Genomic DNA, 23,650 nt, shown 5'->3' with positions numbered 1-23,650 from the left:
TTCCTGGAAGCCAAATTACTGTCCTTAGTATCTCTGTACAGTATTTTCTATTAAGGTACTAATTAGCATGAACAGCTAATTAGTACCCTAATAGAACATACTGCACAGAGATACTAAGTACGGTGATCTGGCATCCAGGAACTTAGGGAGGAACTTTTATCTCTCTCCATTATACATAGAAAGATTAAACTTGCCACTCTACGATACAAGCTGTTTGTGCTAATTAGTACACTAGTATAATGGAGAAAGATAAAAGCTCCTCCCTAAGTTCCTGGATGCCAAATCACTGTCCTTAGTATCTCTGTACAGTATTTTCTATTAGTGTACTAATTAGCACGAACAGCTTGTAATGTAAAGCGTCAAGATTAATCTTTATATGTATAATGGAGAGAGATAAAAGCTCCCCCTAAGTTCCTGGATGCCAAATCACTATCCTTAGTATCTCTGTACAGTATGTTCTATTAGGGTACTAATTAGCTGTTCGTGCTAATTAGTACTCTAATAGAAAATACTGTACAGAGATACTAAGGACAGTGATTTAGCATCCAGGAACTTAGGGAGGAGCTTTGATCTCTCTCTGCTATACTTAGAAAGATTACAATGGAGAGAGATAAAAGCTCCTCCCTAAGCTCCTGGATGCCAAATCACCGTCCTTAGTATCTCTGTACAGTATGTTCTATTAGTGTACTAATTAGCACGAACAGCTTATAACATACAACACAGATTCTCTAACGCCGACGATCTACAGTACTGTGTTACTTGAACAGTTAGTTGCGTCAGAATACACTCATTTATATTTAATGGTATAATACTTCGTTAAAAAAACCCTATTGGCAGATGCCAACCAAGAAAGAAGATTGTCTTTTTGGAGCACTCTTTTAGTTTCAATAATAGTACATTGATATGATTAATTGTATTAAAATGTAACCTTTAATATTCTCATTTAAAATATCAGGGGTACAGAAAACATTTTTTATTTTTTGCCTTTTTGACATTAAGTGGGAGATTCAAATGTTTGAAAAGTCGTTTGGCTGACTTTTCAAACATTTCAATCTCCCCCTAATAGTCATTTATCAGAAACACCCCAAAATCAGATTAGAACATTCCATAGACATATAACTGTCTTCGTGGTGAATTCTAAATGTGAATTCCTTTATCATACAATTGAATAATTATTTTCTTAAGTCACACGGCTTCATTATCTTAAATATAAATTCATCGGCATGGTAATTTGGCCGTTCATTCAACCAAAAATGCTAGTACCTCACATAATAAAAATTCATTAAATCGGCATATTAATTTGCCTATTCATTCGACAAAGTGAGCTAGTACTTCACATTACAACCACTACAGCATAATTCCGGCTCCTATATAACATAAAAGTTAGTTATAATAACTGTTGCACTGGTATGAATATTAATTTCCCATGCTTAAGCTCATGGTAGTTATTATCCCCTCCTTACATTCTGGAAATTAATGTCCTCCTACTATCGTATCCAGAGTGATGTGCACTCTTTCACAGTCAGGAACAGTGAACTATAAAGTATGGGTGATCTTCAGAATGCCGGCTGTCGGGATCCCGGCGCACAGTATACCGGCGCCGGAATCCCGACAGCCGGCATACCGACACTTATTCTCCCTCGTAGGGGTCCACGACCCCCCTGGAGGGAGAATAAAATAGCGTGGCGCGCGCAGCACGCCACCGTGCCCGCAAGGGGCTCATTTGCGCTTGCCACACTGTTGGTAAGCCGGCGGTCGGGCTCCCGGCGCCGGTATGCTGGTCGCCGGGAGCCCAACCACCGGCATACCATACTACATCCATAAAGTATAAGTGTCTGCTTTACTGCACTCTAGTCATCCTATACACGGAAAATGGTTGTTACAGGGATAATCCCTGTTGTTACTTACTATCCTGAAATATGAGATTATGTTGCAATTGACAATGAGAAACAGAACCGTTACTTATGCTGAGTGTTAGATCAACACAATCTCTAGAACACAAGAGTGGAGAGGAATAGCCGTCCTCTTTATATTAAAGCAATAATTATTCCACACTTATACATTTAAAGTGACCAGCCTGTCAGAGCAGATATTATTAGTGTGCTCAAAGCTCATCTGAAATATAAAAAATAAAAAATACACCTGTTAACAGCACTTGCTGTCTATGTCTCAGAGACAGTTTTTAAATCCAAATACAGTATTAGAGATAGTTTTAATTTGCACAGCAAGCTTTGCCCCAATTGACTGATAACACTTCCCTATTGTCAATTAGGACATGCAAATTAGGAAATATGCAGAGATAAGAGGAAAAGGAAAAGATACACATACCATTCTCATTGCATTTAGCGTTAGTTAGAATTTCCCAAGAAGACTTTTATCATTCCGGTGACCTTGAAGATCCTCGGTCAAACTGTCAAGACTGAGGCCTTTGTGGACAGTGGGGCCGACGGGGTTTTTATGGACCGCCAATTCGCCCTGAAACACTCTGTTCCCTTAGTACCCTTGGCATCGGAAATTGAGATTTGTGGGTTAAACGGGGAATCATTATCCCAGGGTAAAATTACCTCTTGCACTAGCCAGATTTCTTTGTTTATTGGAGCCACACACACTGAAAAATTGTCCTTTTATGTGACTGTCTGTACTTTTGCCCCATTGGTGTTGGGGTTACCCTGGTTAAGGGCCCACAATCCTCAATTTGACTGGGTCTCTGGGGAGATTCTTAGTTGGGGTACTGATTGTTTCAGGAGTTGCTTGAGCCTTCCAGTCAGGCTTTCGCAGCTAAGTTTGCCAGGATGTTATGCAGATTTTGCGGACGTGTTCTCCAAAAGAGTTGCAGAGGTACTACCTCCCCATCGCCCCTATGACTGTGCCATTGATTTGTTGCCGAATGCTAAGCTTCCCAAGAGCAGGTTGTACTCCCTGTCACGTCCTGAGACTCAGGCTATGGCAGAGTACATTCAGGAGAACTTGGCTAAGGGATTTATCAGACCTTCACAGTCTCCAGTTGGGTCGGGGTTCTTCTTCGTGGGTAAAAAGGACGGTTCGTTGCGACCCTGCATCGACTTCAGGTAATTGAACCGTATCACGATTAAAAACTCATACCCACTGCCTCTCATTTCGGTCTTGTTTGACCAGCTTCGTACTGCCACCATTTTTTCTAAGATTGACCTACGCGGTGCGTACAATCTAATCCGAATAAGAGAGGGGGATGAATGGAAGACTGCCTTTAATACCCACTCAGGGCATTATGAATATTTGGTGATGCCTTTTGGGCTCTGTAATGCCCCGGCAGTCTTCCAGGACTTCATGAACGATGTGCTCAGGGAATATTTGGATAGATTCTTAGTTGTATACTTAGATGACATCCTAATCTTCTCCCATTCCCTGGAGGAACATCGGAAGCATGTACGCTTAGTCCTCCAGAAACTCAGAGACCACCGGCTTGGGGCGAAGCTGGAGAAGTGCGAATTTGAAGTTCAGCAAATCGCATTTCTAGGATATATTATCTCCCCAGAAGGTTTGGATATATTATCTCCCCAGAAGGTTTCCAAATGGAGGGTTCCAAGGTACAGGCAGTCCTGGATTGGGTGCAGCCCACTAGTTTGAAGGCGCTTCAGCGTTTTCTGGGCTTTGCGAATTTTTATAGACGATTTATCGCTGGATTTTCGTCTATAGTGGCGCCCTTGGTGGCACTCACTAAGAAAGGGGCGGATGTTGCTCACTGGTCTTGTGAGGCCAAAGCGGCTTTTGCCCGTCTCAAAAGGGCATTTGTCTCGGCCAAGGTGCTGCGACACCCAGATCCAGAGCGTCCTTTTGTGGTGGAGGTGAATGCCTCTGAGATGGGTATTGGGGCAGTGCTCTCTCAGATGGGGGTGTCTGATAATCGCCTTCATCCCTGTGCTTACTTTTCCCGTAAATTTTCGCCTGCCGAGATGAATTATGACGTGGGTAACCGGGAATTGTTGGCTATTAAGGATGCACTCGAGGAGTGGAGATACTGGCTTGAGGGGGCTAAGTTTGTGGTCTCAAGTCTCACCGACCATAAGAATTTGGCATATTTAGAGTCAGCGAAGCGCCTCAATGCCAGGCAGGCACGATGGGCTTTGTTTTTTGCTCGCTTTAATTTTTTGATAACATATCGCCCTTGGTCAAAAAACATCAAGGCTGATGCGCTCTCGCTGAGTTTAGCTCCAATCCAGGAGACCACCGAGGAGCCATTGCCCATTGTGTCCCCATCATGTATTAAAGTGGGCATTACCCAGGACCTCTTGTCGTTAGTCCTTAGAGCACAGGAGCAGGCTCCTCCAGACCTTCCGGTAGGTCTTTTGTTTGTGCCTCCTAGGTTAAGACAGCGAGTGTTCCTGGAATTCCATGCCAAGAAGTCGGCAGGTCACCCGGGTATTGCCAGAACTCGGGAGTTGCTATCTAGGGCGGTGTGGTGGCCCTCGGTGGCTAGGGATGTGTGGATCAGTGGGTTCGGGCATGTGACATCTGTGCCCGAAATAAGACTCCTAGAGGGGTTCCTGTTGGCCCATTACATCCACTCTCTATTCCATCTAAGCCATGGACCCACATTTCAATGGATTTTGTGGTGGACTTGCCCAAATCCTCGGGGATGACAGCCATCTGGGTTGTTGTTGACAGGTTTTCGAAGATGGCGCACTTCGTTCCATTGGTTGGGTTGCCATCGGCCAGATGCCTGTCTGAATTATTTATGCTGCATGTTGTGCGCCTCCACGGGTTGCCACTTGATGTGGTCTCTGACCGCGGATCCCAGTTTGTGGCCAAATTCTGGAGGGCATTTTGTTCCGATCTCCAGATTTCTGTCAGCTTGTCGTCAGGCTACCATCCGCAGTCTAATGGGCAGACTGAAAGGGTGAACCAGTCCTTGGAGCAGTTCCTCAGGTGTTATGTCTCCAAGTGTCAGACTGACTGGGTTGCTCATCTGTCCATGGCGGAGTTTGCCTATAACAACGTGGCTCACTCTGCTACAGGGATCTCTCCCTTCCTTTGTGTGTATGGGCATCATCCTAAGGCCAATTCTTTTGTCCCCCAGGACTCCACGCCTGGTGGTTCCTCTGTGGTTTCGGTCCTTAGAGGTATTTGGAGGAAAGTGAAGAAAGCCCTTGTGTCTGTGTCATTAGTGACCAAAAGGGTTTTTGATAAGCGGAAAAGACCCTGCAGCTTCAAATTAGGAGACTTCGTCTGGTTGTCTACCAAGAATTTGAAGTTGAGACAGCCATCTCATAAGTTAGGCCCCCGGTTCATCGGTCCTTATAAGATCACTAGGGTTATCAATCCGGTGGCATTTCAGTTAGATCTACCCCGTTCTTTGGGTATCAATAAAACATTTCATTGTTCCCTTTTAAAACGGGCGATTAGTAATCCTTCCAGTGGAAGACCTTCCCCTCTTCTGATACGTGGCCAGAGGGAGTTTGTTGTTGAAAGGATTCTTGACTCCAAGATGGTTCGGGGTCAGCTGTCATTTTTGGTGCACTGGAAGGGGTATGGCTCGGAGGAGCGGTCGTGGGTGCGCAGTTGTGATCTTCATGCCCCCAGACTGTTACGCTCTTTCTTCTCGCAGTTCCCCGATAAACCCGGTGGTAGGGGTTCTTTGACCCCTCGTCAGAGGGGGGGTACTGTTAGGGTCTCCTGCTCTGTGCTGCCACGTCGTCATGGCAACCGGGAGACAAGTGCTAGCGGAGTAACCTGAGCGTAGCTGATACTCCGGTTCGGGTCTTTTGCTGTGCGGTGGTTACAGGCTCTGTGCACGGCAGGGGATCCGGTGCTGGTTTTTGTGCTCACAGTCTGTAAGGTCTGAGTGGGGCGTGGACAGCACCTGCTATATAAACCCTCTTCTCAGGTTAGGCAGATGCTGCTGAATCTTTGTTGGTTAGTCAGTTCCTGAAAGCTAGCTAGTACTGTGTAAACTTTGTATTTGTTTGTTGCTTACTGCAAATAGGCCTTGGGATTTGGTATTACACTCTGCCAATCCAGACCTAGCAGTAAGACTGGAGTCAGTCGTTTAACCTGCTGGGGTTCTTTTGCTACTCTGTGAACCTAGCAAGTTTGCGGCTGTATTCTCAGACTTGCCTGCCAAAATCCTTTCTCACTGTGCAAGGTGTTCAGGTGTCAGTTTAGTGGCAGTAAACTGAACCAGTGCACTGCAAGTGAGGACTAGGATTGTGGAGACTCTCCTTGTGTCTATTATTCCATCTCTGACCAAGGAGTTTACTGCCACACCCGTTGGTAACCCATTAGGGTTTTGCTGTTGCCCTTAGCAACAGCATTTCGGGTTCTCTACGTATTAAATCACAACATCTCGCTTCTTTCCATCTGAGCATTCCTAATACTAGGGAGACACCCAGTTTCTTAGCCTTTGGGCTTCTCTGTTCACTTTGTGTTTATTTTGTTACCCTATCACCTTCTATGTATGTAATGTCATATTCCCCAGTCTGTCTGTGAGTTCATTTGTTTTGCATCCCTCTCCGTTCAGACACCAGTACATTCCTGCTGGCACTGGTGTGCATATCAGTCAAATAGTGAGGTGAATCCAGCAAACCAACATCTGCTTTGATACAGGCCACCCCAGCTTAGCTGGATCACAGAGCTTATCTGACTTCCTCAGATTAGACATCCTGCCTCTCATTGATGCTCAAGGGTTTAACCACATCCAAAGAGTGAGAGGATGGAGAGTCCTCTAAAAAAACAGTTACCACAATAGGCTGGTTAATGTGGAAAGAAGAAACCACTTTGGGCAGAAAATCCTGCTTTGTGCAGAGTTTCACTCTAGCATCATGGAAAACTAGATAAGGAGAGTGACATGACAAGGCTCTCAGTTCTTAAACCCTTCTAGCCAAAGCCAGAAGGACCACCATCTTCCAGGAGAGAAACTATAAGTCATCCGCTTATAAAGGCTCAAAAAAGCTTGACTGGAGGGAAGAGAGTACCATGTTTAGGTCCCTAGGGGGAGTGGGAGGAACAAAGGGAGGCTGAAGTCTATCCACGCCCTGGAGAAAAGTCTGCACTGACTGAATTAAGGCTAGGCGTCTGCACTTTCAAAGACCCTAGCCTTAATCCAGCGGATAACCCTGTCAGTAGAAAAAGCAGGAGTCGGGACAACCTGAACAACGTGGTAGGAAACTGGTTACTTTCGCACCATGCCACGTAATATTTAAAAATATGATAATAGTGTACTGGGAGCCCAAAGCATAGTCTGAATCACAGACCTGGGAATACCCCTCTTTCTCAGCAATGCAGTTTCAACAGCCACCCAGTCAAGCGCATACGCTGTAAGTCTGGATACACAAATGGACCCTGTTGGAGAAGGTACTCCCTGAGAGACTGTGACCAAGGGACGTCTATTAGAAGAAGTTGCAGGTCTGTGTACCATGCTCTGCGTGGCCACTCCGGAGCGATGAGGATGACTGTGACATGTTCGCACTTAATGCGCTTGAGGACTCGAGGTAGAAGAGGAAACGGCGAGAATAGGTGGATGAGCTAAAACGTCCAAGAAGTCATTTAGGTTTCTACCGCCTTGGCTTCTGTGTCCCGAGTTCTGAAGTAGTACAGAGGGAGCTGATGGTTTTACCTGGATGCCATGAAGTCTACCTGAGGCTTGCCCCAACAATGGCACAGCTGCGTAAAGACGTGTGTGCTTTTAATGCCCATTAGCCCGGATTAAGATCCTGACAATTTACGTAATTCGCTTCCCAATTGTCTACTGTGTGGATGAAGATTGCTGAAATTGCTGAGGCATACTTTTTGGCCCAAAGGAGAATGCACCTTCCTGCATGGCGAATTGTATACCACGCCGAGTTTCAAACTGTTGTTTGGCAAGGATGGCTCGTGACCGTCCATTGTCCCTGCACCCCAACATTGGAGACTGGCATCCGTTGTGAAGTAGAACCCAGCTCCATATGCCAAATTGACGCACTTCTAGGAGGTGAGAGGTCTAGAGCCACCAGAGGAGCGAGACCCACATTGTGGGTGTTAAGCAAACTAGGCGATGTAGCTGTAAGTGTGACCCCATCCACTGAGAGAGGAGATCCAATTGAAAGGGTGGTGAATGAAAATGACCATACTGGATGGCTTTAAATGTAGGCACCATCTTGCCCAGCAGGCAGATGCAAAGATGTACAGAGACTCGCTGGGGTTGGAGAACTAGCTGGACCAGCTCCTGTATCGCCAGAGCTTTGTCCAGCGGAAAGAAAAACCTTCTAAAGCACTGTATCAAAGATCATCCCTAGGAACTGTAACCTCTGAGTTGGTTCCAGGTGTAATTTGGGGAAATTGATGATCCATCCATGCTCTATCAGGACAGAATGGGATAAGGCAATGTCCTGTAATAGCCTCTCCCTTGACTGGACATTTATGAGGAGAGCGTCCAGGTAAGGAGTGATGGTCACCCCCTTTGCAAAGAGAAGCGTCATCATCTCCGCCATCACCTTTGTGAACACTCATGGTGCGGATGATAGGCCGAATGGGAGGACCTGGAGTGAGAGTCCTTTATCGCAAATCTGAGGTAGGCCTGATACGGTTCCCAGATTGGAATGTGGAGATAGGCATCCTTGATGTCTAGTGATACAAGGAACTCCTGTCTTCCAGCCCCGCAACTACTGAGTGGAGGGATTCTATCTTGAATTTAAAAAACCTTTAGAAATGGATTTAGAGATTTCAAATTCAGAATTTGTCTGAGGGAACACTCCGGCTTTGGTACATTGAACAGGTTTGAGTAAAACCCATGATTCTGTTGGTGAGGGGGGACTGGGAGCAGCACCTCTGAAGTCAAGAATTTAGTAATTGCCTCCCGTATAACCACTCTCTATTCTGAAACTGGTATAACTGAGGTGAAGAAATGGTGAGGGGGCTGGAAAAGAAAATCTATTTTGTATCCCTGGGTGACAAAGCTTTGCACCCAAGCGTCTCAACAAGTTTCCCCAAAAATTTCTCTAAACTTCAATAGGTGGGCTCCCAACATAGGTGGGAAGGTAGCCAGTTTTGCAGTAGGTTTGCTGGAGGAGTTAGGATCCAGATGTACTGGAGCTGCTGCGGATCTACCTCTGCCTCTGGTGACCCTAGAGGTGGAAGAGGAGCCTCTGGCTCTACCTCTAAACTTGGAGGGTACATGAAAGGAACAAAAAGTCACACCTGCCCTATGTGTGATATGTGTCTATATATATAAATACTGTATATAGACCCGGGCATTAATATATATATAAATCAACTGAAGAGAATTATAGATCTGCTATATATTTGTGATCCCCCCACCACTACTAGCCCCCACAGTAAGACTCACAACCTGCAATAATCATCAGGGTGGTAGAAACTGAGGGTTAGGTTGTAGGCAGTAGAAAATAGTCTGAGAGAGGGAAAAGAACATGAGAGGAGAGGGCCCTGCTTGTGAGAGCTTACATTCTGAAGGGGAGAGGCAGACAGGGGTGACACAGATAGGGTGGAAGTGAGCCGTGTAACAGAGGGTAAGGATGAGGTAGAGACACACAGTCAGACATATAGCTAGATACAGATATCCTCAGAGAAATGGGAAGTGCATTACTCACTAATACTGTATGTACTGGCATGGGTTAGAACCGAGCCTGCTGTTGTAGATGTCTATAAATTAATGGGTGTTTAAGATTAACCATTTGTAGGTATTCTAAAAGAAGGACACATTTCGAAATCTGTACCATTAAGTAAAATATACAACTTGCAAAACCTACATATCTCACAGTCAATTCAACCTGTATCCCCCTTATATGACCGTTTTTTTGTGCAATACCTAAATGCTCCAATGTAAACAGAGGAGATTTAAAGCTTTGACACTATACTGAAGCAGTGAGGGTAACAAGAAACTATATAACCTCACTTATATATACCGCCATCTGGATAAAGTATATGCCCAAGAAATAAGTAAAAACTGGGATAAGGGTACTTATTTTTTATTGTCCGTCTGCATGGCAGGTTCAGCTGTCAATCACAGTCAGCCCCTGGCCCTAGCACTGAGATGGTAGCAGCAGCAGCTATGCATGCACAAAAACACAATGGTAAAGCCATCGATAGTACCACAGAGAGAAGCTGGCTATCATTGATGGGTTGTGTCACCATCGATGGTGCCAACACTAATGGCCATCTTTACCCTAGAGCACCCGCAGGAGACCCTCTTCCGGGGGGTGGCGCTGTCCTAACCCCTCTACTCCAGATCCTAATCCCATACATAAGGTGATTCAGGCAACCTAGAATAGGAAGAAATTTAGACTAGAAATAAAAAAAAACCTAGCTCCAATGTCTTTGTGTCTCTACTGCAGGTAATAAATACAAAACTGAGTTGCTGCAGCATGTAGGAAGCCTTAGAAGGGGGGATCAGCTACAATAGTCATCAGCCTCCCTCTAAACCCACAGTCTTGCAGTATCCCCCACATGGGGCAATAGAGGAAGCAAGAACATGACTAGTAATTCAAACAATATCCATTCATTTCTCCTGTAAGTTAAAACCACAAATAAAGAAAACACACAACACAAATTCAATGTTTACTTTAATGTTTTCTTTAAATAAATTATAAGTACATTAAGCAACCGTTGCTTAGAATTCTTGAGAACGTGCTCCTGGACAGGTCACATCCATTGACGGAAAGCTGCATTTTCCAGATTCTGGGTACGTAACCTTTTGCGTCTATATAGGGCTCCTCAGCCAGTTATATAAAGTTAAAGTGCCCCAACTGTAATACTAATTCTGCTACTTCTATCACATTTCCCTATACATTATAGCAAATATTACCATTATTCTTATACTCATATCCATGCCACACGGTGCTGTGCTATCTGTCATCTTGCAGTAAAGTACTTCTATGTAGAATGTGGTGAATTGCAGCTATATATGTAAAAGAAGCTATTCAAATCCATTCAATTAGCCGCAAAGGGCATTTTAAAAAAAATTCTCAGAATCCTGTTCTCCGTGTCCTATTTAGTCTCACTACCAAATTTGGTGACACTCCCTTCGTTGTTGTTATATCAGACTACAAATGGCTCTGAATAGGGGTAGGTTTAATTACAGTATGAGCACCTTGTATGTGCAATTACAGATAACAAGATATCCAAACAGTATATAAGGAGAGAATGATACTGTAGGAAAATAAAGGAGGATGTATAAATTAAAGCTTGCCAATCAAAAAATGAACCCAATTCATTGACATATAGTACAATTAAAGGAAAACTCTGGGAATCGCTGATGAATTGACAGTATATATAATGATAGCATTGTTCTGTCACAAGGGTACTGGTCCCAGGTCTTTGCTGTTGGCACTCACAGCTGTATCACCTGGAAAATAATGATTGCATGTGTCTGCAGTTTGTGTGCAGAGGAATATTTTAAGTGCTGGTAAAACCATATTTCTCAGGACTTCTGCCACCCTCTGGAGAGTAGAATAAGTCGGGTGTAACTGCCTGTCAATAGCTCACTGAGGGCCTTCACAGATAACAGTTCCTGCTTGATGCAAACAAGAGGAATTGTAGTTCAACAGTAGCTGGCGAGCACTAGATTGAATATGTCTGTGTTAGATCATAAGTGCACGGGCATAGCTACCATAGGTTCGGGGAGTACAGCTGCTATGGGGCCCAGAGCTGAGAGGGGCCGTGTCAAGTTCATGTGTTTTATACATTTTTCAACAATGGGTTGTACATGGGGCCCTTAAAAACTTTTGCCTTGGGGCCTACAATATATGCAGTTACACTTATAGATCTGCTCATTGTACTGTGGTCTAAAATGGACTGTTGGGCATTATAATGTTATATACTATAATATGAACTGGGGCACTGTAATGTAACTGGCACTATAGTGGGGCATAATATGAAATGGGAGCAATATAATGTGACATAATATAAACTGGGGACATTGTCATAGTATGAACTGGGGACACTATGTCATAACGTGTATTATGGGTACTGTGTTTCATAATGGGTACTGGCAGCCTACAATGTGACATCATGTGAACTAGGGCACTACTATGGCTCAGAAAATGAACTAGGGCACTACTATGGCTCAGAAAATGAACTAGGGCACTACTATGGCTCAGAAAATGAACTAGGGCACTACTATGGCTCAGAATATGAACTAGTGCACTATAATGGGGCATAAAATGAATAACTGCTGTGGAAGGTGTCTCTAGAAGCATTGGGACAGGGGCCCCTTCAAAATATTGTTATGGGGCCCACAAACTTCTGGCTACGTCCCTACATAAGTGATAAGGAATGTAGTAGCCATTTTTTTAGCCTTTGTGCCACTCATCTTCAAGTTATAGAACAGGGCCGTAACTACGTGTGTGCCACACAGTGCAGTCGCCCTGAGGGCGCAACTGCCAGCATCCCTGTTCAAGAGGTCCAAAGGAAACAAGTCGGAGAACCCCGCCCAGCAAAACCTGTTGGTCACGCCCCCATGCCAGCCCAGCTTGAGAGTGGCACCTGAACTGATGTGCTGCTGGGCACTGCAGGTCCTTGCCTGCTTTCCCGGATCTTCTCCTCTCCCGGCAAGGTCAGCTGGAGGTGCCTGCTCTATGGTTCGGGGAATTTTTTTTTCAAGTTGGGGCGTGGCCTAATCAAGGACCCCCATGACCACGCCCCAACTTGGCCTGGGCAGATTGTGTGCAGCTTTACCTGCTAAGTGCTCTCTCACCTCCTGCAGTCATTCGCCCTGGAAGTAAAGTGTGTTTGTGTGTGGTGGCTGGAGGGGACAGACAGACAGATTGTGTGTCAGTGTATAGGGATGGGGGGAAGGGGGTGACAGGCTGTGTGTGTTTATAGGGGATAGTGGGGGCAGGCAGTGTTAGTATAGAGACTGGGGGGAACAGGGTTTGTGTGTGGTGACTGGAGGGGACAGACAGATTGCGTGCAGCCCTACCTGCTAAGTGCTCTATCGCCTCCTGCAGTCATTCGCCCTGGAGGTAAAGTGTGTTTGTGTGTGGTAGCTGGAGGGGACAGGCAGATTGTGTGTGAGTGTATAGAGACTGGGGGAGGGAGGGTGACAGGCTGTGTATGTGTGTGTATATAGGGGCTAGTGGGGGTAGGCTGTGAGAGTGTAGGGACTGGGGGGAACAGGGTGTGTGTTTGTGTGTGTATAGGGACTGGTGGGGAACACGCTGTGTGTGTGTGTGTGTGTGTGTGTGTGTGTGTGTGTGTGTGTGTGTGTGTGTGTGTTGGAATAAAATGGATTTTAGCAGCGCTTGGTATTGCAGAACGCTTTAAAAAGATGGAGGTGTGAGATGAAAAACACATTATTTATTTTATTAAATATACAAAGACATTTTATGCATATATATAAAATTAAAAAGATAAAATACTTTTAGCACTGTGAGAGCAGAATATTACCTGATTATGTTAAACAGTTTGTAGAGCTTAAGCGCATAGCCGTAACTAGGTGTGTGCCAGCGGTGCGTTGCCCACAGTGCATCTGCACTGTTGGCGCATCCGCTGGCACACACATGCCACATAGGGCCGCGCCACACAAGGGAGACCATCCTGCAGCTGACAAGCTACACCGCCCGGCAACCTTGTCAGCGCGTGATATAAATTGCCGGCCACTGCAGCTTGTGGTCTCCATGCTGGTCTCGCCTGATGTGTCAGGACTCGTAGTAGCTGCTCCCCCGTGTTGTTGTCCCGCTGCGCTGGGCTGTAGAAGCAGTGACTCCCTCCATGTTGTGGGCTTACAGGAAGAGTGGCGGCTTCCTCGATGGCAGGCAAGTCTCTCCCCCTGCCTAATGTGTAAAAACGGGACTCTGCCTGCCGTAATGTGTAAAAAGGAGGACTCTGCTGCCGTAATGTGTAAAAAAAGGAGACTCTGCCTGCTGTACTGAGTAAAAGGGGATTCTACCTGGCATAATATGTGATAGGGGCTCTACCTGGAGTAATGTGTAAAATGGGGCTCTACCTGGTGAAATGTGTGACAGGGGCTCTACCTGGCATAATGTGTAAAAGGGGCTGTACCTGGCATAATGTGTGTAAGTGGTGCTACTGTGCGATGTAAGTTGAATAATAGAAACTTCTGTACAGCATGATATATATTGGTATTATTTTGTGGCCAAGCTCCTTCCCCATTAAGCCACGCCCATATATTTTTGTCTGGCCTTGTTTTCTATATGGTGGGGGTAGGGGGGTTCTGATGCTGTTTCTTGCACATATCGCTAAAATGTCTAGTTACTGCACCGTTACAGAATATACAGTATGTCAATCGTAGGAATATATTATTTTTCCTTACAGCTTTCCTATTTCTGTTTGACAGGACTAAACATAGGACCAGTGGTTGCTGGTGTAATAGGAGCTCGTAAACCTCAGTATGATATTTGGGGGAACACAGTAAATGTGGCGAGTCGCATGGACAGCACTGGCGTCCCTGAACGAATTCAGGTGAGATTCAGCTTTTTTACACCAGCAGACTCTGCATTACATTACAATTGAGGACATGCATAGTTATTAAACAAGATGGAGTATTACCAGACATGCAAAGGGTTCGACGGAGCATACTGGTCCACCCAGATAGAAATAGGAAAAGTGCTTAGTAGTGTAATATAATCCTGTCAGCAGTGTTGGTTTGGCTTGCAGTTGGTTACTTAGACATAGAATCACATTGTGAGCTGAATTCATTTTTGTACGCAATGGCTAATTATCACGCAATGGAGTGATTATCGGTAGACTGCACATGTGCTGTGATCGCCATGTGCATGCATGAAGGTGCCGCTGCAATGTCGCTTGCAATAAGGATTTAGTTGCAAAGTGACCGTTTGCAGGTGTTAACGGGAAGTTTATGGGGAGTTGTTGGGAAAGAGCAGGCGTGTCATGGCCGATTTTGGGGCGTGTATCTGCTGACAGCTGCGAGCTCGTATATGCAAAAACATGGCATCTAAGTCAGTACTGCTGTGTCCAGTTTGCATAGCCATAGACCAACCCTTAGCTCTGATGTTCCTCGTTTGTGCATGTAGTCTGCGAATGTGTACGCAATTGTGAATGAGCTTTCGATAGCTCCAGTAGGCATCTGTTTATTTCTGGATGGCAGCTTCACTTGCTAACATTAGCAATTCTGTAGCCTAGACAATCGCAATTGCTAGTGCATTAGCGTACAAACATGAACTTGGCCATGTGTACGGGCAGAGTAGAGGGGAGGACTAGAAATAGTTTAGAAATGTGATAAGCTTGCTAGAGGTAAGTTTATTTGGAATGTTTGAAGGCTAGAGAAAAGTCTTGTATGAGAGAGGGAATTCCACAGAGTGATGCAGCCCAAAAAAGTACTGCAACTGGTAATGGGAGCAGGTAATTGAGGAAGGAAAAGATCTTGTGCACAACGGAGGTGTTGAGTTTGGAAATATAGGGGGTAATTCACACCTGATCATAGCAACAAATTGTTAGCAGTTAAGAAAAACCATGGCCCTCATTCCGAGTTGTTCGCTCGTTCTTTTCCTTCGCATCGGTGCGATTTTCCACTAACTGCGCATGCGCAATGTTCGCACTGCGGCTGCGTCAAGTAAATTTGCTAAGTAGTTTGGTATTTTACTCACGGCATTACGAGGTTTTTTCTTCGTTCTGGTGATCGGAGTGTGATTGACAGGAAGTGGGTGTTTCTGAGCGGAAACTGGCCGTTTTATGGGTGTGTGTGAAAAAACGCTGCCGTTTCTGGGAAAAACGCGAGAGTGGCTGGAGAAACGGGGGAGTGTCTGGGCGAACGCTGGGTGTGTTTGTGACGTCAAACCAGGAACGACAAGCACTGAACTGATCGCACTGGAAGAGTAAGTCTCGAGCTACTCAGAAACTGCACAGAAAAATCTTTTTGCAATATTGCGCTTCTTTCGTTTGCAATTCTGCTAAGCTAAGATTCACTCCCAGAAGGCGGTGGCTTAGCGTGTGCACTGCTGCGAAAAGCGGCTAGCGAGCGAACAACTCGGAATGAGGGCCCATGTGCACTGCAGGTGTGGCAGATTCAACATTTGTAGAGAGAGTTAGATTTGGGTGGATTATTTTGTTTCTGTGCAGAGTAAATACTGGCTGCTTTATTTTTACACTGCAATTTAGTTTTCAGTTTGAACACACCCCACCCAAATCTATCTCTCTCTGCACGTTATATCTGCCCACCTTGCAGTGCACATGGGTGGTCATTCCGAGTTGTTCGCTCGGTAATTTTCTTCGCATCGCAGCGATTTTCCGCTAATTGCGCATGCGCAATGTTCGCACTGCGACTGCGCCAAGTAAATTTACTATGAAGATTGGTATTTTACTCACGGCATTACGAGGTTTTTTCTTCGTTCTGAAGATCGGAGTGTGATTGACAGGAAGTGGGTGTTTCTGGGCGGAAACTGGCCGTTTTATGGGAGAGAAAATTGGTGCTGGGGATGCGCTACACCACTAACAAATAGTTGATAAAAAATGAAAATGTACATGTAATTCTATATATTACTGTGTATAAAAAGGGTTTAATACTCATTAGACAGTTTTATGAACAAAAAATTATAATTTATTTTTAAAGAATTTAATATATAAACAGCTTTAAAAAATAAAATTTCTCTAACGTCCTAGTGGATGCTGGGGACTCCGAAAGGACCATGGGGAATAGCGGCTCCGCAGGAGACTGGGCACAAAAGTAAAAGCTTTAGGACTACCTGGTGTGCACTGGCTCCTCCCCCTATGACCCTCCTCCAAGCCTCAGTTAGATTTTTGTGCTCGAACGAGAAGGGTGCATACTAAGGGGCTCTCCTGAGCTGCTTAGAGTAAAAGTTTAAAGTAGGTTTTTTATTTTCAGTGAGACCTGCTGGCAACAGGCTCACTGCACCGAGGGACTAAGGGGAGAAGAAGCGAACTCACCTGCGTGCAGAGTGGATTGGGCTTCTTAGGCTACTGGACATTAGCTCCAGAGGGACGATCACAGGCCCAGCCATGGATGGGTCCCAGAGCCGCGCCGCCGGCCCCCTTACAGAGCCAGAAGACTGAAGAGGTCCGGAAAATCGGCGGCAGAAGACGTCCTGTCTTCAATAAGGTAGCGCACAGCACCGCAGCTGTGCGCCATTGCTCTCAGCACACTTCACACTCCGGTCACTGAGGGTGCAGGGCGCTGGGGGGGGGGGGGCGCCCTGAGACGCAATAAAAACACCTTTTTTGGCAAAAAATACATCACATATAGCTCTTGGGCTATATGGATGCATTTAACCCCTGCCAATTTTTCCATAAAAAAGCGGGAGAAAGGCCGCCGAGAAGGGGGCGGAGCCTATCTCCTCAGCACACTGGCGCCATTTTTTCCTCACAGCTCCGTTGGAGGAAGGCTCCCTGACTCTCCCCTGCAGTCCTGAACTACAGAAACAGGGTAAAACAAGAGAGGGGGGGCACTAATTTGGCAGATAAATATATACAGCAGCTATATCAGGGAAAAACACTTATATAAGGTTATCCCTATATATATATAGCGCTCTGGTGTGTGCTGGCAAACTCTCCCTCTGTCTCCCCAAAGGGCTAGTGGGGTCCTGTCCTCTGTCAGAGCATTCCCTGTGTGTGTGCTGTGTGTCGGTACGTTGTGTCGACATGTATGAGGAGGAAAATGGTGTGGAGGCGGAGAAATTGCCTGTGTTAGTGATGTCACCCCCTAGGGAGTCGACACCTGACTGGATGGTCTTATGGAAAGAATTACGTGATAGTGTCAGCGCTTTACAAAAGACTGTTGACGACATGAGACAGCCGGCAAATCAGTTAATACCTGTACAGGCGTCTCAAACACCGTCAGGGGCTCTAAAACGCCCGTTACCTCAGGTCGATACAGACACTGACACGGACACTGACTCCAGTGTCGACGGTGAGGAAACAAACGTATTTTCCAGTAGGGCCACACGTTACATGATCACGGCAATGAAGGAGGTTTTGAACATTTCTGATACTACAAGTACCACAAAAAAGGGTATTATGTGGGGTGTGAAAAAACTACCCGTAGTTTTTCCTGAATCAGATGAATTAAATGAGGTGTGTGATGAAGCGTGGGTTTCCCCCGATAAAAAACTGCTAATTTCTAAATAATTATTGGCATTATACCCTTTCCCGCCAGAGGTTAGGGCACGTTGGGAAACACCCCCTAGGGTAGATAAGGCGCTCACACGCTTATCAAAACAAGTGGCGTTACCGTCTCCTGATACGGCCGCCCTCAAGGAACCAGCTGATAGGAAGCTGGAAAATATCCTAAAAAGTATATACACACATACTGATATTATGCTGCGACCAGCAATCGCCTCAGCCTGGATGTGCAGTGCTGGGGTGGCTTGGTCGGATTCCCTGACTGAAAATATTGATACCCTGGACAGGGACAATATATTATTGACTATAGAGCATTTAAAGGATGCATTTCTATATATGCGAGATGCACAGAGGGATATTTGCACTCTGGCATCAAGAGTAAGTGCGATGTCCATTTCTGCCAGAAGAGGGTTATGGACGCGACAGTGGTCAGGTGATGCGGATTCCAAACGGCATATGGAAGTATTGCCGTATAAAGGGGAGGAGTTATTTGGGGTCGGTCTATCGGACCTGGTGGCCACGGCAACGGCTGGGAAATCCACCTTTTTACCCCAGGTCACCTCTCAGCAGAAAAAGATACCGTCTTTTCAGGCTCAGTCCTTTCGTCCCCATAAGGGCAAGCGGGCAAAAGGCCACTCATATCTGCCCCGGGGCAGAGGAAGGGGAAAAAGACTGCAGCAGACAGCCTCTTCCCACGAACAGAAGCCCTCCCCCGCTTCTGCCAAGTCCTCAGCATGACACTGGGGCCTTACAAGCGGACTCAGGCACGGTGGGGGCCCGTCTCAAGAATTTCAGCGCGCAGTGGGCTCACTCGCAAGTGGACCCCTGGATCCTGCAGGTAGTATCTCAGGGGTACAAATTGGAATTCGAGACGTCTCCCCCTCGCCGGTTCCTGAAGTCTGCTTTACCAACGTCTCCCCCCGACAGGGAGGCGGTATTGGAAGCCATTCACAAGCTGTATTCCCAGCAGGTGATAATCAAGGTACCCCTCCTACAACAGGGAAAGGGGTATTATTCCACGCTGTTTGTGGTACCGAAGCCGGACGGCTCGGTGAGACCCATTTTAAATCTGAAATCCTTGAACACTTACATAAAAAGGTTCAAGTTCAAGATGGAGTCACTCAGAGCAGTGATAGCGAACCTGGAAGAAGGGGACTATATGGTGTCTCTGGACATCAAGGATGCTTACCTCCATGTCCCAATTTGCCCTTCTCACCAAGGGTACCTCAGGTTTGTGGTACAGAACTGTCACTATCAGTTTCAGACGCTGCCGTTTGGATTGTCCACGGCACCCCGGGTCTTTACCGAGGTAATGGCCGAAATGATGATTCTTCTTCGAAGAAAAGGCGTCTTAATTATCCCTTACTTGGACGATCTCCTGATAAGGGCAAGGTCCAGAGAACAGTTAGAGGTCGGAGTAGCACTATCTCAAGTAGTACTACGACAGCACGGATGGATTCTAAATATTCCAAAATCGCAGCTGATTCCGACGACACGTCTGCTGTTCCTAGGGATGATTCTGGACACAGTACAGAAAAAGGTGTTTCTCCCGGAGGAGAAAGCCAGGGAGTTATCCGACCTAGTCAGGAACCTCCTAAGACCAGGCCAAGTGTCAGTGCATCAATGCACAAGGGTCCTGGGAAAGATGGTGGCTTCTTACGAAGCGATTCCATTCGGCAGATTCCACGCAAGAACTTTTCAGTGGGATCTGCTGGACAAATGGTCCGGATCGCATCTTCAAATGCATCAGCGGATAACCCTGTCTCCAAGGACAAGGGTGTCTCTCCTGTGGTGGTTACAGAGTGCTCATCTCCTAGAGGGCCGCAGATTCGGCATTCAGGATTGGGTCCTGGTGACCACGGATGCCAGCCTGAGAGGCTGGGGAGCAGTCACACAGGGAAGAAATTTCCAGGGCTTGTGGTCAAGCATGGAAACGTCACTTCACATAAATATCCTGGAACTAAGGGCCATTTACAATGCCCTAAGTCAGGCAAGGCCTCTGCTTCAGGGTCAGCCGGTGCTGATCCAGTTGGACAACATCACGGCAGTCGCCCACGTAAACAGACAGGGCGGCACAAGAAGCAGGAGGGCAATGACGGAAGTTGCAAGGATTCTTCGCTGGGCGAAAAATCATGTGATAGCACTGTCAGCAGTGTTCATTCCGGGAGTGGACAACTGGGAAGCAGACTTCCTCAGCAGACACGATCTTCACCCGGGGGAGTGGGGACTTCACACAGAAGTCTTCCACATGATTGTGAACCGTTGGGAAAAACCAAAGGTGGACATGATGGCGTCCCGCCTCAACAAAAAACTGGACAGATATTGCGCCAGGTCAAGGGACCCTCAGGCAATAGCTGTGGACGCTCTGGTAACACCGTGGGTGTACCAGTCAGTATATGTGTTCCCTCCTCTGCCTCTCATACCCAAGGTACTGAGAATCATAAGAAGGAGAGGTGTAAAGACTATACTCGTGGCTCCGGATTGGCCAAGAAGGACTTGGTACCCGGAAATTCAAGAGATGCTCACGGAAGACCCGTGGCCTCTACCTCTAAGAAAGGACCTGCTCCAGCAGGGACCATGTCTGTTCCAAGACTTACCGCGGCTGCGTTTGACGGCATGGCGGTTGAACGCCGGATCCTGAAGGAAAAAGGCATTCCGGATGAAGTTATCCCTACCCTGATCAAAGCCAGGAAGGATGTAACTGTGCAACATTATCACCGTATTTGGCGTAAATATGTTGCGTGGTGTGAGGCCAGGAAGGCCCCTACAGAGGAATTTCAACTGGGTCGATTCCTGCATTTCCTGCAAACAGGACTGTCTATGGGCCTCAAATTAGGGTCCATTAAGGTTCAAATTTCGGCCCTGTCAATATTCTTCCAAAAAGAACTAGCTTCAGTTCCTGAAGTTCAGACGTTTGTCAAGGGGGTACTGCATATACAGCCTCCTTTTGTGCCTCCAGTGGCACCTTGGGATCTCAATGTAGTTTTGGGATTCCTAAAATCACATTGGTTTGAACCACTCACCACTGTGGACTTAAAATATCTCACATGGAAAGTGGTAATGCTGTTAGCCCTGGCTTCAGCCAGGCGTGTATCAGAATTGGCGGCTTTATCCTATAAAAGCCCTTACCTAATTTTTCATACGGACAGGGCAGAATTGAGGACTTGTCCTCAATTTCTCCCTAAGGTGGTTTCAGCATTTCACTTAAACCAGCCTATTGTGGTGCCTGCGGCTACTAGGGACTTGGAGGATTCCAAGTTGCTGGACGTAGTCAGGGCCCTGAAAATATATGTTTCCAGGACGGCTGGAGTCAGAAAATCTGACTCGCTGTTTATCCTGTATGCACCCAACAAGCTGGGTGCCCCTGCTTCTAAGCAGACGATTGCTCGTTGGATTTGTAGTACAATTCAGCTTGCACATTCTGTGGCAGGCCTGCCACAGCCAAAATCTGTAAAAGCCCATTCCACACGGAAAGTGGGCTCATCTTGGGCAGCTGCCCGAGGGGTCTTGGCTTTACAACTTTGCCGAGCAGCTACTTGGTCAGGGGCAAATACGTTTGCAAAATTCTACAAATTTGATACCCTGGCTGAGGAGGACCTGGAGTTCTCTCATTCGGTGCTGCAGAGTCATCCGCACTCTCCCGCCCGTTTGGGAGCTTTGGTATAATCCCCATGGTCCTTTCGGAGTCCCCAGCATCCACTAGGACGTTAGAGAAAATAAGAATTTACTTACCGATAATTCTATTTCTCATAGTCCGTAGTGGATGCTGGGCGCCCATCCCAAGTGCGGATTGTCTGCAATACTTGTACATAGTTATTGTTACAAAAATCGGGTTATTATTGTTGTGAGCCATCTTTTCAGAGGCTCCTCTGTTATCATGCTGTTAACTGGGTTCAAATCACAAGTTGTACGGTGTGATTGGTGTGGCTGGTATGAGTCTTACCCGGGATTCAAAATCCTTCCTTATTGTGTACTCTCGTCCGTGCACAGTATCCTAACTGAGGCTTGGAGGAGGGTCATAGGGGGAGGAGCCAGTGCACACCAGGTAGTCCTAAAGCTTTTACTTTTGTGCCCAGTCTCCTGCGGAGCCGCTATTCCCCATGGTCCTTTCGGAGTCCCCAGCATCCACTACGGACTATGAGAAATAGAATTATCGGTAAGTAAATTCTTATTATAAAGCCTGTATTTCCTACACGGCTCTTAACCTTGAAAAGACATATTTAAAACTTAAAAAAAAATATATATATATATATATATATATATATATAGATAGGCTGTATAGCTGATAAACCTTTCGAACAGTCCTAGGATTTAAAACAATGTTTTTCTATATATAGAGTCCTATTATTTTTACTCAATGGATCCGATACACTAACAGTCTTTGCTACAAAATGTTCTTTTTTAGACAGAGTTCACTGAGTCCCTGCTGTGCACAGCTTTTGATGTTAATTAAATGCATGCATTTTGGATTATTAAAACACTTGACTTATATCCACATTGTTTCCCCTGGTTCCAAATCTTACAGCTTGATCCCTTCGGTTTCTTGTTAAATCAATTGAGTTACCGTGATTGCATTCTGCCGGGATTCAAGTGGCGCTGTGGGTTCCAATCTCGTTGGGGTCCGTGGCTGTCACAGTGGTAGTTGTGGATGGGCTCCTCTAAGCGTGCTAACAAATTTGCTGCTACGATCAGGTCTGAATTAGGCCATTGTGAGACAGGTGAAGAAGTGTTTGATATGACTTTTTGACATTCATAATGTCAACAGAGTACATCGACATGATTATTATGTTGACATGCATGATGAAATTGCCATACAGCTGACGTGTTGAAATGTCATCGAGTCAACCCAACGTTAACCCTAAGATTTGTAATGTGGACATTATGTTGTCATCATTATGACTGTCTATACAGTTATTGTCAAGATTGTGACTTCATCCTGTGCAGATGTTTTGGTGCAATTTTTTTGCTAGCCTTCTATGTTAGTAGAATTATTTTATGTTGGATTATGTAAAAATAGTAAATTAGACCCAACATACAGTACCTCAGTCCACCCTCACCCCAGTTGATCCTAAAAGTTTTATAAATACATAAACAGTAAAAGATTAAAAAAGGAGAACGTAGGCCCATTAAAAGATGAACTGGGAACCTTGATAAATGATGACAAAATAAAAGCGGATATACTGAACAATTTTTTTTCATCAGTATTCACCATGGAGGATCAGAAGGTGATAGTAGTGCATAACAACAGTGAAGTTAATGATTCTTGGCTAGATGCTTGTTTACATGAGGAAGTAGTCCTGGAGAGGCTAAGCAACATAAAGATTAATAAATCACCGGGCCCAGATGGTATTCACCCGAGGTCTGTTATGGAGCTTAGGGCACAGCTAGCAAGACCCTTATACTTGATTTTCCATAGTTCAATTAGATCAGGTATGGTACCGAGGGATTGGTGTACAGCTGAGGTAGTGCCATTATTTAAAAAGGGATCTAAAAATCATCCTGGGAACTATAGACCAGTTAGTATAACCTCTACAGTGGGTAAAATATTGGAAGGAATTTCGAGGGATAGGTTCTCAAACTTGGTCCTCAGGACCCCACACAGTGCATGTTTTGCAGGTCTCACAGA

General features: G+C 45.8%; 1 protein-coding gene across 1 annotated transcript in view; it reads left to right on the top strand.

Moving 5' to 3' along the window:
* The window catches only part of ADCY5 (adenylate cyclase 5), a 984,560-nt gene that overhangs the window by 957,943 nt on the left and 2,967 nt on the right, over positions 1–23,650 (top strand). The window contains exon 20 of the mRNA XM_063934061.1: positions 14,267–14,391. Coding sequence (XP_063790131.1) covers positions 14,267–14,391 — 125 coding nt within the window. The remainder of the gene's footprint in view (positions 1–14,266; positions 14,392–23,650) is intronic.

This window comes from Pseudophryne corroboree, chromosome 7 (assembly GCF_028390025.1).
Source record: "Pseudophryne corroboree isolate aPseCor3 chromosome 7, aPseCor3.hap2, whole genome shotgun sequence".
Taxonomy (NCBI): domain Eukaryota; kingdom Metazoa; phylum Chordata; class Amphibia; order Anura; family Myobatrachidae; genus Pseudophryne; species Pseudophryne corroboree.
The sequence above is the reverse complement of the archived record's forward strand: the minus strand, read 5'-3'. Positions and strand labels throughout refer to the sequence as shown.